Source organism: Leptodactylus fuscus, chromosome 8 (genome assembly GCF_031893055.1).
Source record: "Leptodactylus fuscus isolate aLepFus1 chromosome 8, aLepFus1.hap2, whole genome shotgun sequence".
In the NCBI taxonomy this organism is placed as follows: Eukaryota; Metazoa; Chordata; class Amphibia; order Anura; family Leptodactylidae; genus Leptodactylus; species Leptodactylus fuscus.
In genome coordinates, this window is record NC_134272.1 from 57,651,208 (window position 1) to 57,665,296 (window position 14,089).

Below are 14,089 nucleotides of genomic sequence, written 5' to 3' on the forward strand. Positions count from 1 at the left end.
TATTCAATGCTACATATAAGGGTTATGTAATCACTTAAGGTCATGACATAAGTTCTGTTTATTTAAAACTACTGCTAGTAAAGTATGAAGACTGCTTAATTCTTGAAACTACACTTGAAAAATGAGATGAAAAAGCCGGAATACTATAAAGCAACAATAATACAGCTGATACCTCGGCTCAACTATTAACCTAAAAGGTTTGGAATTTGATTTACAATGTGTTTCTTTAGTTTTGACTTTAATTATCTGCTTCAAGTTGTCAGGACATAACCATATCTTAGATTTGCATTGCATTAGGGGATCTTTCCTTCCTATCTCTTCTGATCTTGTCTTCTGAAGTAATTTAACACAATTCTAATTTTCTTTTGCATGCGGGGTGCTCTCCATCCACGGAAGTGAGTTATGTGTATTCAAGTGGCGCATCTTATGAATCTTGTTAAGCTTTACCGCCTTACAGCTCTCACTGACGGAATATTTAATCACAGAAATGAGTTGGCAGATATGATATACAATGTGGTTAAGCCTTGCAGCATGTGTCTTCACTGGCAATTGAGGAACAGGTGAATTTGCCATTTATCAGTCCTATCTTGACAGCTTTGTGTAACCTTCTGTTTTCTTACTTATTTATGAAGATTAAAGGTGCTTTAAATCAACACTTTCCCGGTAGATATATCATTTTTATTTCCAAAGTGGCCATTTTTTCATCATTTACATAGCCTCTAAAAGAAAGCTACTCATTAAAACAAAAGCCAACTTTGGAAGAATGACTTCCGGAAAAAAAGGGCTTGCCTATTTACACTGATGAAGAATTCTCAGATCCCAATATAAGCCAAGAATATTGCACTGATGAATCATAAAATCTGCTTTGTAATTAATGTTTTTGCTTGCATAGTAATTTAGCCATTGCCAGATTAATTTCTAGTAGGTATTAAACGTCAATCAAACAGGGACACTACTTATATCATTTGTTACGATGGCTTACCCTTCTCTATATATAATATATGTTGATCTTGAGAACATTTGTGTATATTCAAGCCCAGTTCACATCAGCGTTCGGGTTTCCATTTCAGGAGTCCGCTTGGGGACCTCCCCAATGGAAACCTATCCACATTAAAAAGTGGTTACATGGAAATCCCGTGGACCTCATAGTCTATAATGGGGTCCGTGTAGTTTCCGCATGGTGTCTGAACGAAAGAACACTGATGTGAACTGGGCCTCACCTGTGCATCTATGGAAAGTTTGATATGTTTGAAATAAGGAGATGACATCTCCTGTATGTCAGTATTACATTAAACTACATGGTATCTATATAATTCCCATTTTTGTAAAGTTTAGCTAGAGAGAAAAACTAAGGGCTCATATCTGGTGCAAATGTTCAGCTTGGGCACCCTTGAGCAAATTCTGCTCACGACCATCAGCTGCATCCATCAATCCATTTTAGCATCATTTATCTTTTTGCCTGACCACCATGAAGACATGTTCACCGCATATCTCTACACACAAGCTTCCCATCATTTTTATCACATCACTGTCCCTTTATTGTCACTGCCTTCCTCCACAGAATCCTTCCTCGACTTTAGGCTGACCAACTGCAACTTTTGTCATTAAAATGTTTCTCCTTCCTGATTGTGAAAGACATAAATCTTCTTCACCTGTCTCACTCCAGTGCACCAGTGAGCAGGTGTAATAAATTGATGATCTCCACACTGCCAAATCAACCTTAATTTAATCAACCTTAGTGAGGTGAGGGTGACATTTTGCCCCCTGACTTCATGGCATAGTCATAACTGCAGTCACTGAAACCCCATGGTTATGCTAGTGTATGGGGAGGGTCAAGGAAACGCATTATAGCTCTGTCCAAAATTAGGGAATTATAAAGTTAACAGAATAAACTTTGAACACCTTACCTTTAACTGACCCTCTAAATAAAATACTGATTTATCTCCCCAATTTCTTCCCCTTTGATGACCTAGAGTGGTGTCCTTCCGGGTTCTTGGCTCAATGTATTTCAAGAAGTATAACATAAGATGATCAGCTCTGTTTTTTCTATATACTGTTAGGAGATGCATATGCTTTATGTGTCTATATCTGTCCACCCAGTGGTTGTAATATTACTTATGGCATGACAGGGTTCATGTCAACACGTCAGATTAATGTACTGGCATTATATAGTGAAACATTGGAGCTCTTAACAAATTTATAGAATTGCAAAGATAGACACATCTCTAATGTATTAAATAATCATCATGGGTCTGTATTCAAGTCCAAGGAGTCAGATCATGCCCTTGGATCCTACCCTGTTTCCCCAAAAATAAGACCCCCCGTTCACCTCCTGGACCACCTACAAATGGCAGTTGATTGTCCCCTGCTCCAGCTGCTGCATAAGACATCCCCCGAATATAAGACAGTTCATATATTTTGGAAGAGAATTTAATATAAGACACTGTCTTATTTTTGGGATAACAGGGTATGGATGTAAGAAAGCAAGAATCTTGGCATGCAAGGTTAACCTGTCATCAAAAAGAATATCTTACTAAAGGGTAATTTGTATTGATCAGTAAAGGACATATATTGGAAGTAATGTGCTTGAGAGTGTTTGCAGGTACGTTGGTCAATGGGCCTGAAATTCTGTTGTTACAATTCTAGCCAAAGAATGACTGTGGGAAAAAGGGAATACATAAAACCTTGAACTGACCAATTTCTTTTTCCTATCTTAATGAAACCATGAAAGTAGTATTTATAATAACAGTACTAATAAAATAAAGTGTCACATTTTATGTAGTGGAGTAGTTTTTTTTTCCAGAACTGCAGTGCATTCTTCAAGTTGTATTAAGGATGGTGATAAAACATGATTCATAATTCTAAATTAATACAGTTGTAATGGTAATTAAAGATTCTCATTAGAAGGTACAAATGTCTCCCTCGTGCTAGCAGTAAAACTACACTTGGGAATTCAAGTGGTTATACAAAAAAATCAATAACCTGCCATTTTGTAATTAAAAGACGAAATAAATGTTAGGGAAAAATGTGCTAAATTAGGAAAATTACTTAAGGAAAGATTGAAAATATTGATTTTAATTTACCAAATATGTGAACTCCCTGTGCCCTCCATGAGAAGACAATTAAAAGTTAGGTTGTTAATTCTGCATAAACTTGAAAATAAAATCAATAATTATGAGATTGGAGCACGGAGTTATTTTTCATTAAGACAAAGTAATTTCGAATGATTTCTATCCGAGCAGGCTGAGATGTAAGTTGTCGTTTACTTGGATTTGTATGCAATTGGTTTTAAGTACTGTTGAACAGGTTACGTAGTTTAAATGCAATTACAGATTTAAACCTTTAACATCAGCAATGGAGTTCCAATTTCCAGATACAATTTGTTAAAATATATCAGACTAAATTAACTAGAAGATGTCTTACAAGTAGCGAGGAATCAAAACAAATTGTAAAAGAAAGTTGCTTAAGTTTCGTCACATGTTGATTAGAATATAATTGTCATTGGATTCATAAATCTGCCACTACTTATTGATGCCTGATATTTCAATGTATTAGCTACCTATACAGTGAATTGTGCTGCTTCTGTATTATTTGTCTGATTATTATGTGTCTGATTTTAGCACCAATTTCTAAACCCTACTCCCCATTCTTCCCTTCATGCTTACTAATAATTAATCATTTGCCTGGGAAGATCGGAGCTGGGGTGTCAGTGATAGGAAACTTTATAAAAAGTAGTAATAAGCAATATATATCCTAAAATAAAGCCACTTAGAAAGGTATGACTTATCCTGCAAAAATCAAGTCCTCAAAAAGTCATGGCTTGTTAAAAGGGACAAAAAAGTCAAACAATTGCATTGAACCTTAAGGCCAAGACTAGCTGAACCAGAAAGGGGTTCACATTTTATACCCTACACAATTTCTAACAGTCTTATTCACATGACTGTGAAAAACATGTGATGACCGTTTTAGCAACGACTGTCACCAACTGTTTTGTTAACACATTGAATTCAATGTGTCTATTCACAGGTTTGGTTTTTATTGATGGTCCATTTTTCATGTCCGGCAAAACACTGACATTAACTATCTCTGCCCTTAAAAAGCATAGGTTCTATAATGTCCTTGTGATGGGCCTTTTTTTTAAAAAAATGGCTGTCGCATGGCCTTTATTAGCATGTGAATAAGGGTTGTCCATGCACTTGCATGGAGACACATGGCTGTTTTTCACTGACATTAGGTCTGTGAAAAATGGCACAGTCATGTGCATAAGGCTCTACACTTGACTGTTGAACTGTTATGCAGACATTTTTTGTTCCTCATTTTTATTCCCCACTAGAGATGAGCGAACACTAAAATGTTCGAGGTTCGAAATTCGATTCGAACAGCCGCTCACTGTTCGAGTGTTCGAATGGGTTTCGAACCCCATTATAGTCTATGGGGAACATAAACTCGTTAAGGGGGAAACCCAAATTCGTGTCTGGAGGGTCACCAAGTCCACTATGACACCCCAGGAAATGATACCAACACCCTGGAATGACACTGGGACAGCAGGGGAAGCATGTCTGGGGGCATAAAAGTCACTTTATTTCATGGAAATCCCTGTCAGTTTGCGATTTTCGCAAGCTAACTTTTCCCCATAGAAATGCATTGGCCAGTGCTGATTGGCCAGAGTACGGAACTCGACCAATCAGCGCTGGCTCTGCTGGAGGAGGCGGAGTCTAAGATAGCTCCACACCAGTCTCCATTCAGGTCCGACCTTAGACTCCGCCTCCTCCGGCAGAGCCAGCGCTGATTGGCCGAAGGCTGGCCAATGCATTCCTATGCGAATGCAGACTTAGCAGTGCTGAGTCAGTTTTGCTCAACTACACATCTGATGCACACTCGGCACTGCTACATCAGATGTAGCAATCTGATGTAGCAGAGCCGAGGGTGCACTAGAACCCCTGTGCAAACTCAGTTCACACTAATAGAATGCATTGGCCAGCGCTGATTGGCCAATGCATTCTATTAGCCCGATGAAGTAGAGCTGAATGTGTGTGCTAAGCACACACATTCAGCACTGCTTCATCAAGCCAATACAATGCATTAGCCAGTGCTGATTGGCCAGAGTACGGAATTCGGCCAATCAGCGCTGGCTCTGCTGGAGGAGGCGGAGTCTAAGATCGCTCCACACCAGTCTCCATTCAGGTCCGACCTTAGACTCCGCCTCCTCCGGCAGAGCCAGCGCTGATTGGCCGAAGGCTGGCCAATGCATTCCTATGCGAATGCAGACTTAGCAGTGCTGAGTCAGTTTTGCTCAACTACACATCTGATGCACACTCGGCACTGCTACATCAGATGTAGCAATCTGATGTAGCAGAGCCGAGGGTGCACTAGAACCCCTGTGCAAACTCAGTTCACGCTAATAGAATGCATTGGCCAGCGCTGATTGGCCAATGCATTCTATTAGCCCGATGAAGTAGAGCTGAATGTGTGTGCTAAGCACACACATTCAGCACTGCTTCATCAAGCCAATACAATGCATTAGCCAGTGCTGATTGGCCAGAGTACGGAATTCGGCCAATCAGCGCTGGCCAATGCATTCTATTAGCCCGATGAAGTAGAGCTGAATGTGTGTGCTAAGCACACACATTCAGCACTGCTTCATCAAGCCAATACAATGCATTAGCCAGTGCTGATTGGCCAGAGTACGGAATTCGGCCAATCAGCGCTGGCTCTGCTGGAGGAGGCGGAGTCTAAGGTCGGACCTGAATGGAGACTGGTGTGGAGCGATCTTAGACTCCGCCTCCTCCAGCAGAGCCAGCGCTGATTGGCCGAATTCCGTACTCTGGCCAATCAGCACTGGCTAATGCATTGTATTGGCGTGATGAAGCAGTGCTGAATGTGTGTGCTTAGCACACACATTCAGCTCTACTTCATCGGGCTAATAGAATGCATTGGCCAGCGCTGATTGGCCGAATTCCGTACTCTGGCCAATCAGTGCTGGCCAATGCATTCTATTAGCTTGATGAAGCAGAGTGTGCACAAGGGTTCAAGCGCACCCTCGGCTCTGATGTAGCAGAGCCGAGGCTGCACAAGGGTTCAAGCGCACCCTCGGCTCTGATGTAGGAGAGCCGAGGGTGCACTTGAACCCTTGTGCAGCCTCGGCTCTGCTACATCAGAGCCGAGGGTGCGCTTGAACCCTTGTGCACACTCTGCTTCATCAAGCTAATAGAATGCATTGGCCAGCGCTGATTGGCCAATGTATTCTATTAGCCTGATGAAGTAGAGCTGAATGTGTGTGCTAAGCACACACATTCAGCTCTACTTCATCGGGCTAATAGAATGCATTGGCCAGCGCTGATTGGCCGAATTCCGTACTCTGGCCAATCAGTGCTGGCCAATGCATTCTATTAGCTTGATGAAGCAGAGTGTGCACAAGGGTTCAAGCGCACCCTCGGCTCTGATGTAGGAGAGCCGAGGGTGCACTTGAACCCTTGTGCAGCCTCGGCTCTGCTACATCAGAGCCGAGGGTGCGCTTGAACCCTTGTGCACACTCTGCTTCATCAAGCTAATAGAATGCATTGGCCAGCGCTGATTGGCCAATGTATTCTATTAGCCTGATGAAGTAGAGCTGAATGTGTGTGCTAAGCACACACATTCAGCTCTACTTCATCGGGCTAATAGAATGCATTGGCCAATCAGCGCTGGCCAATGCATTCTATTAGCGTGAACTGAGTTTGCACAGGGGTTCTAGTGCACCCTCGGCTCTGCTACATCAGATTGCTACATCTGATGTAGCAGTGCCGAGTGTGCATCAGATGTGTAGTTGAGCAAAACTGACTCAGCACTGCTAAGTCTCTGCATTCGCATAGGAATGCATTGGCCAGCCTTCGGCCAATCAGCGCTGGCTCTGCCGGAGGAGGCGGAGTCTAAGGTCGGACCTGAATGGAGACTGGTGTGGAGCGATCTTAGACTCCGCCTCCTCCAGCAGAGCCAGCGCTGAGTGGTCGAGTTCCGTACTCTGGCCAATCAGCGCTGGCCAATGCATTCTATTAGCCCGATGAAGTAGAGCTGAATGTGTGTGCTTAGCACACACATTCAGCTCTACTTCATCAGGCTAATAGAATACATTGGCCAATCAGCGCTGGCCAATGCATTCTATTAGCTTGATGAAGCAGAGTGTGCACAAGGGTTCAAGCGCACCCTCGGCTCTGATGTAGCAGAGCTGAGGGTGCACAAGGGTTCAAGTGCACCCTCGGCTCTCCTACATCAGAGCCGAGGGTGCGCTTGAACCCTTGTGCAGCCTCGGCTCTGCTACATCAGAGCCGAGGGTGCGCTTGAACCCTTGTGCACACTCTGCTTCATCAAGCTAATAGAATGCATTGGCCAGCACTGATTGGCCAGAGTACGGAATTCGGCCAATCAGCGCTGGCCAATGCATCCCTATGGGAAAAAGTTTATCTCACAAAAATCACAATTACACACCCGATAGAGCCCCAAAAAGTTATTTTTAATAACATTCCCCCCTAAATAAAGGTTATCCCTAGCTATCCCTGCCTGTACAGCTATCCCTGTCTCATAGTCACAAAGTTCACATTCTCATATGACCCGGATTTGAAATCCACTATTCGTCTAAAATGGAGGTCACCTGATTTCGGCAGCCAATGACTTTTTCCAATTTTTTTCAATGCCCCCAGTGTCGTAGTTCCTGTCCCACCTCCCCTGCGCTGTTATTGGTGCAAAAAAGGCGCCAGGGAAGGTGGGAGGGGAATCGAATTTTGGCGCACTTTACCACGTGGTGTTCGATTCGATTCGAACATGGCGAACACCCTGATATCCGATCGAACATGTGTTCGATAGAACACTGTTCGCTCATCTCTATTCCCCACCTTCCAAAAGCCATAACTTATTTAGTTTTCCACTCACAGAGCCATATGAAAGCTTAATTTTCGTAGTGCAATTTGAACTTTTATTTTTGCCTACGGCAGTCTGTAATTGTACTCTACTGAACAATACTAAGCCTTCAACAGTCTCTCAATTGTAATAGTAACAGATTGCTGCCATCAGAACTTGTTTTGGGCGTGGCAATATCACAAATATGGTGGTATGCAAGTACATCTGGTACTAACAGGTTAATTCTTACAATTGGAGAAAGCTCTGATTGCTGACATTGCCATCAGGTCTTTCCTATGTAATACAGTAGAGAACCTTTGGCCATGGCAGTTGCTCAGAACCTGCTTAAAGGACATTATCATTGTACTTGGGCTGTGTCTGATATGACTCCTAAATAAAGTCATATACAGTAAAAAAAAAAAAAAAAGCCACTTTGATTTTTTTTTTTCCAAATGGTATTGAGGCCAAATGTAACGTATTAAAAAAAAAAAAAAAAACTATCTTGGAAGACTAAAAGATAGAAAGATTGTGCAATTTACAATTAGAAATAGCTGATAGATTTGTTCTAGTTTCCTGGGTTGTGGAACCTCCAGTCGTAAAGGGTTAATAGAACATGATAATAGCAAATTTATTACATTGTTAAGCATTTAATAATGCTGTCCTATCTCTGAAAATGAAAGAGCTGTATAATTTCTCCATTCATAAATTGATCTCCTCCATGCTTGCCTATTTTTAAAGGTCTGGAAATGCATAATCCTCTCCTCGGCTTATTTAAATGTTATGCAGCATTATAGATCTTGCATCGGAAATGATATGATCTCCACAATTCCATTTTACAAATATCTTCTATTTTGCCAAAAGGGGTCAATTCAGGTTTAATGCCTTTATCAAGTTCTACTGATAGTCATCAAGAAATGTCCCACTACATCACACCAGCATCACATAGACTCATAGCAACATTTGAGAAATCCTGGAATATGCCCTAAGACATAAAGAACAAAATGAAAAGTACCACTTTATATGCATCAAATATTCATTTTATATGTTGGCTTCAAGAACAAAACTGCTCAGTATTGTGTCTGTGTGTACATTAATCAGTCTGGGAGCCTAGATGTAAAAATTATACAGAATTTGGCAGAATGATCAGCACTCGCAAGACTTTCAAGCAATATTAAGAAAAGGAGAGGAGAAAAAACTGCCTGTGCTTGAATAATGTCCATAACTTTCAAGTTCAGAAAACCAGATTTACTTAGATTTTACTGAGTTCTATGTATAAAGCTAAGACATTTGCATATTTAGCATCATTATATTGAAAAATGAATTATCAGTGATAGATTGTGCTTCATACTGTTGCAAAATGCGTAGACTTTGAGACAAACTTATCAAAATGCTGCATATATCATGATAATCTCTTTGCAACTTGCTAAACATGTTAGTTGCAGTTCTTTTTCTTCTACCATCTCTATTCTGCCAAGATACGAAAACATACATCAAAATTTTGTGCCAAAATTAAACTTAGGTACAGAAAAATGGGCCAAACATTGGCCCAGATTTACTAACTGGTGCCTAGTAGAGATGAGCGAGTAGTACTCGATCAAGTAAGTATTTGATTGAGTACTACGGTATTCGAAATACTTGTACTCGATCGAGTACCACTCGCTATTCGAATGGAAAGTTTGATGCAGAACCAGCATTGATTGGCCGAATGCTATACAGTCGGCCAATCAACGCTGGTTCTTTTCCTACCTTTAGAAGTCTTCTCCGTGCAGCTTCCCCGCGGCGTCTTCCAGTTCTGAATTCACTCTGCCAGGCATCGGGCCTGGGCAGAGCCGACTGTGCATGTCCGCTTGTAGTGCGGGCATGCGTAGTCGGCTCTGCCCAGGCCCGATGCCTGGCAGAGTGAATTCAGAGCCGGAAGATGCCGCGGGGACGCTGCACGGAGAAGACTTCTCGGAGGATCCAGCCTGACCCTCACTCGTGGACTTGGTAAGTATAATTTGATCGAATGTTGCCTACCCCTGAAACGAGCATTTTCCCCCCATAGACTATAATAGGGTTCAATATTCGATTCGAGTAGTCGAATATTGAGGAGCTACTCGAAACGAATATTGAACCTCGAACATTTTACTGTTCGCTCATCACTAGTGCCTAGAAAGCTATCATAGATATGACTTCAGACGCACCTATATGCACAAGAATTAAGAGGCAAAGAGCCTCTTAGTATATCTGGAGCATCTTGAAATGAATTAAGGCCAAAATAACAAATTTCAGTTTTAATAATTCCCCCATTGTTAAACCTTTAAAGAATCTATGAACAATTTTGGGCTAGTTTACATGGAGTTTTTTGCAGACGGATTTTGACGCAGAATCTGCCTCAAAATCCACCTGCAAAAAAGGCTCCCATTCATTTGAATGGGAGCCGCTCGTTTTTTTTTCCCGTTAGTGTTTTTTTTCAACTAGTGGGAAAAATAAGTGAGATGCCCCTGCTTCCCGCAGATTCCGCGGCTGAGACAGCTGAGACTCCCTCTTGATTAGGCCCATGTATTCAGGCCTAATCAGGAGTGAGATGCCGCAACAGGATGCAGATGCTGCATTGGCATTCCATTGCGGCTACCCTCACGGAAAGTTCACAAAGGGGGAAAGGTTCTGCCACCTTTTCCATTGTATGAACATACCTTAAAATATTTGAATACCATGCCACTTTATTGTAAGCTGTGATTTGTTACTTGTACACTTGATAAAGGGGTATGAACCCCAAAACACAGTGTTTGTAAATAAAGTTGGTTTCTGCATATTGATCCCTGGTGAAGCGCGGTTCCTTACTGTAAGACCCAGGCCGTGAGTCTTTCATTGGCCCATCCAAGTACCACTTTATGGTAAAGCCACATGGCAGTTCAATGCTTTCCAAACCCTTGACCTCAACTGGTCCACATACAGTATGCTGGTATTTGTGTCCATACCCATAGGGTATAATCACACTTGGTAGATTTGTTTCATAAATTTCTGCCACAGTTCCATCTCAATGGAATGAAATTCATGAACATGTTTCATAACCAACATGTATGGAACACAATTTCAGTTGCAGTAATTCATGAAACAAGTCTGTTGTGTGTAAACATTTTAACATTGACCACACAACTTTTACTTGATACTATTGGGGTATAAGAGACAATACAAAATTTCAGGCTTTACATCCCTTTTACCAGTGCAACTTCCATTTTTGTCAAGTTCGTTTTTAAAGCTTTGGTTGCTATGAGAAACGAGTTCACTTTTTTATTAGCAGATTGCATAAATAATCCACTATGTATAGTAATACAATAAATACAATAAATGCTGCTCCATCTACAGCATGTCTTTGTGATCTTTATCTATATTCTCTTGTATTACACCAATAGTTGGAAGAAAACAGTATGCACAGACTATTCACAATATTCATTTCCATTAAATGAATAAAAATGGATTTGTGTCTCACCTGCATAGAATTCAGGACTGTAAACTGCACCAACAACAGGGTTTAACTTCCACCCTATAAAGCAGATATAAAAATATATTACACACAATAATATCCCAGGCATAAATGAAGGTTAGGTTTATTTGTTACACTGGAAATTAAGCTAAACTTTACATTTACAAAAGTGACTCAAATATAGTTGAAAACTTTGATCATTTTAATTTACTGGAAATTTTTATTTTGTAGCAACTTATTACATAACCATAGTGTAACTGGAAACAGATACCATAAAGAGGTGCCACATTTAGATTCAACAAAAGGAATTACTATACTGTATGTGTATTACACACAGAGTCAAGATGTTTGTTGAACAAATTTGTAATACAGCTTCGTAGAAATCTATGGTCTGTACTGTACCCTCTGTGTCTGATTTCATATGGAGGGGTGCTATAAGTAGGTTTATTCTCATGGAATCCGTAAATCAAGGTATGTTCTAACACATGCCATACAATGGAAGGATCCTTAACTACAGGCACTGGTTCTAAGGGAGAGTCAGGGGTGAACCTGCTCCTTTCGCCACCCGAGGCGAAGTACAGAAAGCCGCCCCCCCCCTGCTGGGGGAGGGGGCGGAACGGGTGGTGTGGCTTAGCAGAGGGGGCGTGGTGACTCGAAGGGGGGGGGCTTAGCGCCGTTCGTCGGCAGAGAGCAGGCCCGGAGACTGCCTGCGCTCTGCCTGAGCGTGAGGGGAGGCTGCTGGAGCAGCGCTGCTCCAGTGGCCTCCCCAAACCACCGCTCCGTGCTAAGCCAGTCCAGGACAGCTTGTCCTGGACTGGCTTAGGTTAGCAAAAATGCCGCCCTCCCTGAGGCCCTGGCATAGCGCCGCCTGAAGCGCTCGCTTCAGGTCACCTCATGGGAGGTGCGGCACTGGGGAGAGTATGTTATTGTAAGGAGATACCAAGCAGTAGAAGATAGATTGCTTTTTAATACAAACTATCGACATTTACTGTGCCACTGTACAGATAATGGGACAGGGGTCAAATCTATTAAGACTGCTCTATGCACCAGAAATTAAATCTTTGCCAGTAAGCAAAAGGTATAGAATTCTGGTATAATCCCCACCAGTGCAACTTATAGTAAATCTCATGGACCAAGACTCTCCACCTTTGCCCACCTAGATTCCTGCTACATTTTGTACATTTGTTGGAAAAATGCTGAGAAGGGAGCAAAACGCGGCAAGACAAAATTTGTGCACAAAATACTTGCCCACTTTTTATGCCTTACATTCATGGCTTGGCAACATGCATTATGTCAAAAGGGGATGTGGAGGGGAGAAGGAATGGCCATATTAAAATCTACTTGCTTGATTTTTTTGTTCTCAGGGGACATAAGGTACCCTTTAAGAACATAGGCCACAATGTGCATGCTTGTGTATGGGAATCTAAGTGCAAAAGTTATGGAAACTTACTAGTCAGATTACTTTACCCTAGTAGTGACCTTATTTGAGCTGTTAAAATTGTAATTGAGGTTAATTTATTTATGAAGTAGGGAAGATGGATACAAATAATAAATATATGTCGGTATAACTGTATAAAAATTGTTGAAAATAATAAAACTTTAAGCAACTATTTAATCCGGCCAGTTCTCAACTAGTTGCCTGAAACTTTGAAGAGAGAAATCTGTATTTAAGTTCAAAAAGTTCAAGTTTTTGTAACCGTTCAAACTCAATAAGCGATGAGAAATGTTCTCGATAAATACACTTTGATATATTGATATGAAATATTAATTTATGTAAAGTAATATATTCCATAGCATTAGCGGTGAACGCTTAAGTCACTATCCTTGTCACCATAACAGGAACCTTTGAGTTGTGTCAACATTTCAATCAAGTCATTGTATGTTTTTGAGAATTTTTATAATTAAGAACTTTGCAGCAATGTGATTGAATCCTGCCACAGAGATGAGTCATTTTAATGACTATCATATCCTTCAGACAATTCTGTCAAGAAGTCTAAGGATCTATATTACATTTCAAGTTTCACTAACGGGTCTTCAATTTGTCCATGAAATTTCTTCTCAGCTTCAGGTCGATGCACACAGCTGAGAAGTAACTTCATATTTCATTTCCTTCCCACTCCATTTTCTGATGGCTGTATTAGCCAACTTTTTTTTCAGAATCAACGCAGTAAAGTCTTAATTCATCATGATGAAAATAACACCAATTAAAATTTACTTTATCTTGTCAGAGAGATATGTGCTGGCTCATAAATGTGTGGGTTAATCATGTGTGAGAAGAGCTAATGTCACTGTCCTAGTAAAAGAACCGCCATGGAGCCTGATGTTGTCATTTATGGAGGTAAGTTCTTTGTTGTGGGTGTTAATGGCCGTGTTTGTCTTCATGCATTAAATGTCAATTATTCTTTGACATTTGCCATTGCAAATGGCGGGCCATTAGAGAAATCGCTGCTCTTTTCCACAGCTTCTATGATTATGCTGTTTTAATAATGTCCTATTTCAACAATTTCACTAAATTTAACTTTATGTTTTTTACATTGTGTTGGGTTTGTTAATGTGAATACCATCGCTGATAATGGTTTACTGGTTAATGGCGGAAATGGTATTGGTTTAAAACTTTAGTAGAAAAAACTTTGAGTAGACATTGTTATTAGAGATGAGCGAATACCCGTTTCGAATAGCACGCTCCCATAGGAATGAACGGACGCAGCCGGCTTAACCCCTTGCGTGCCGGCCGCTCCCATTCATTCCTAT

General features: G+C 41.1%; 1 protein-coding gene across 9 annotated transcripts in view; it reads right to left on the reverse strand.

The window, feature by feature from the left end:
- Positions 1-14,089, reverse strand: part of RBFOX1 (RNA binding fox-1 homolog 1) — a 536,290-nt gene that overhangs the window by 109,836 nt on the left and 412,365 nt on the right. For all 9 annotated transcript variants that reach the window (XM_075285976.1, XM_075285979.1, XM_075285974.1 and 6 more), the window contains exon 7: positions 11,345-11,398. In XM_075285976.1, coding sequence (XP_075142077.1) covers positions 11,345-11,398 — 54 coding nt within the window. The remainder of the gene's footprint in view (positions 1-11,344; positions 11,399-14,089) is intronic.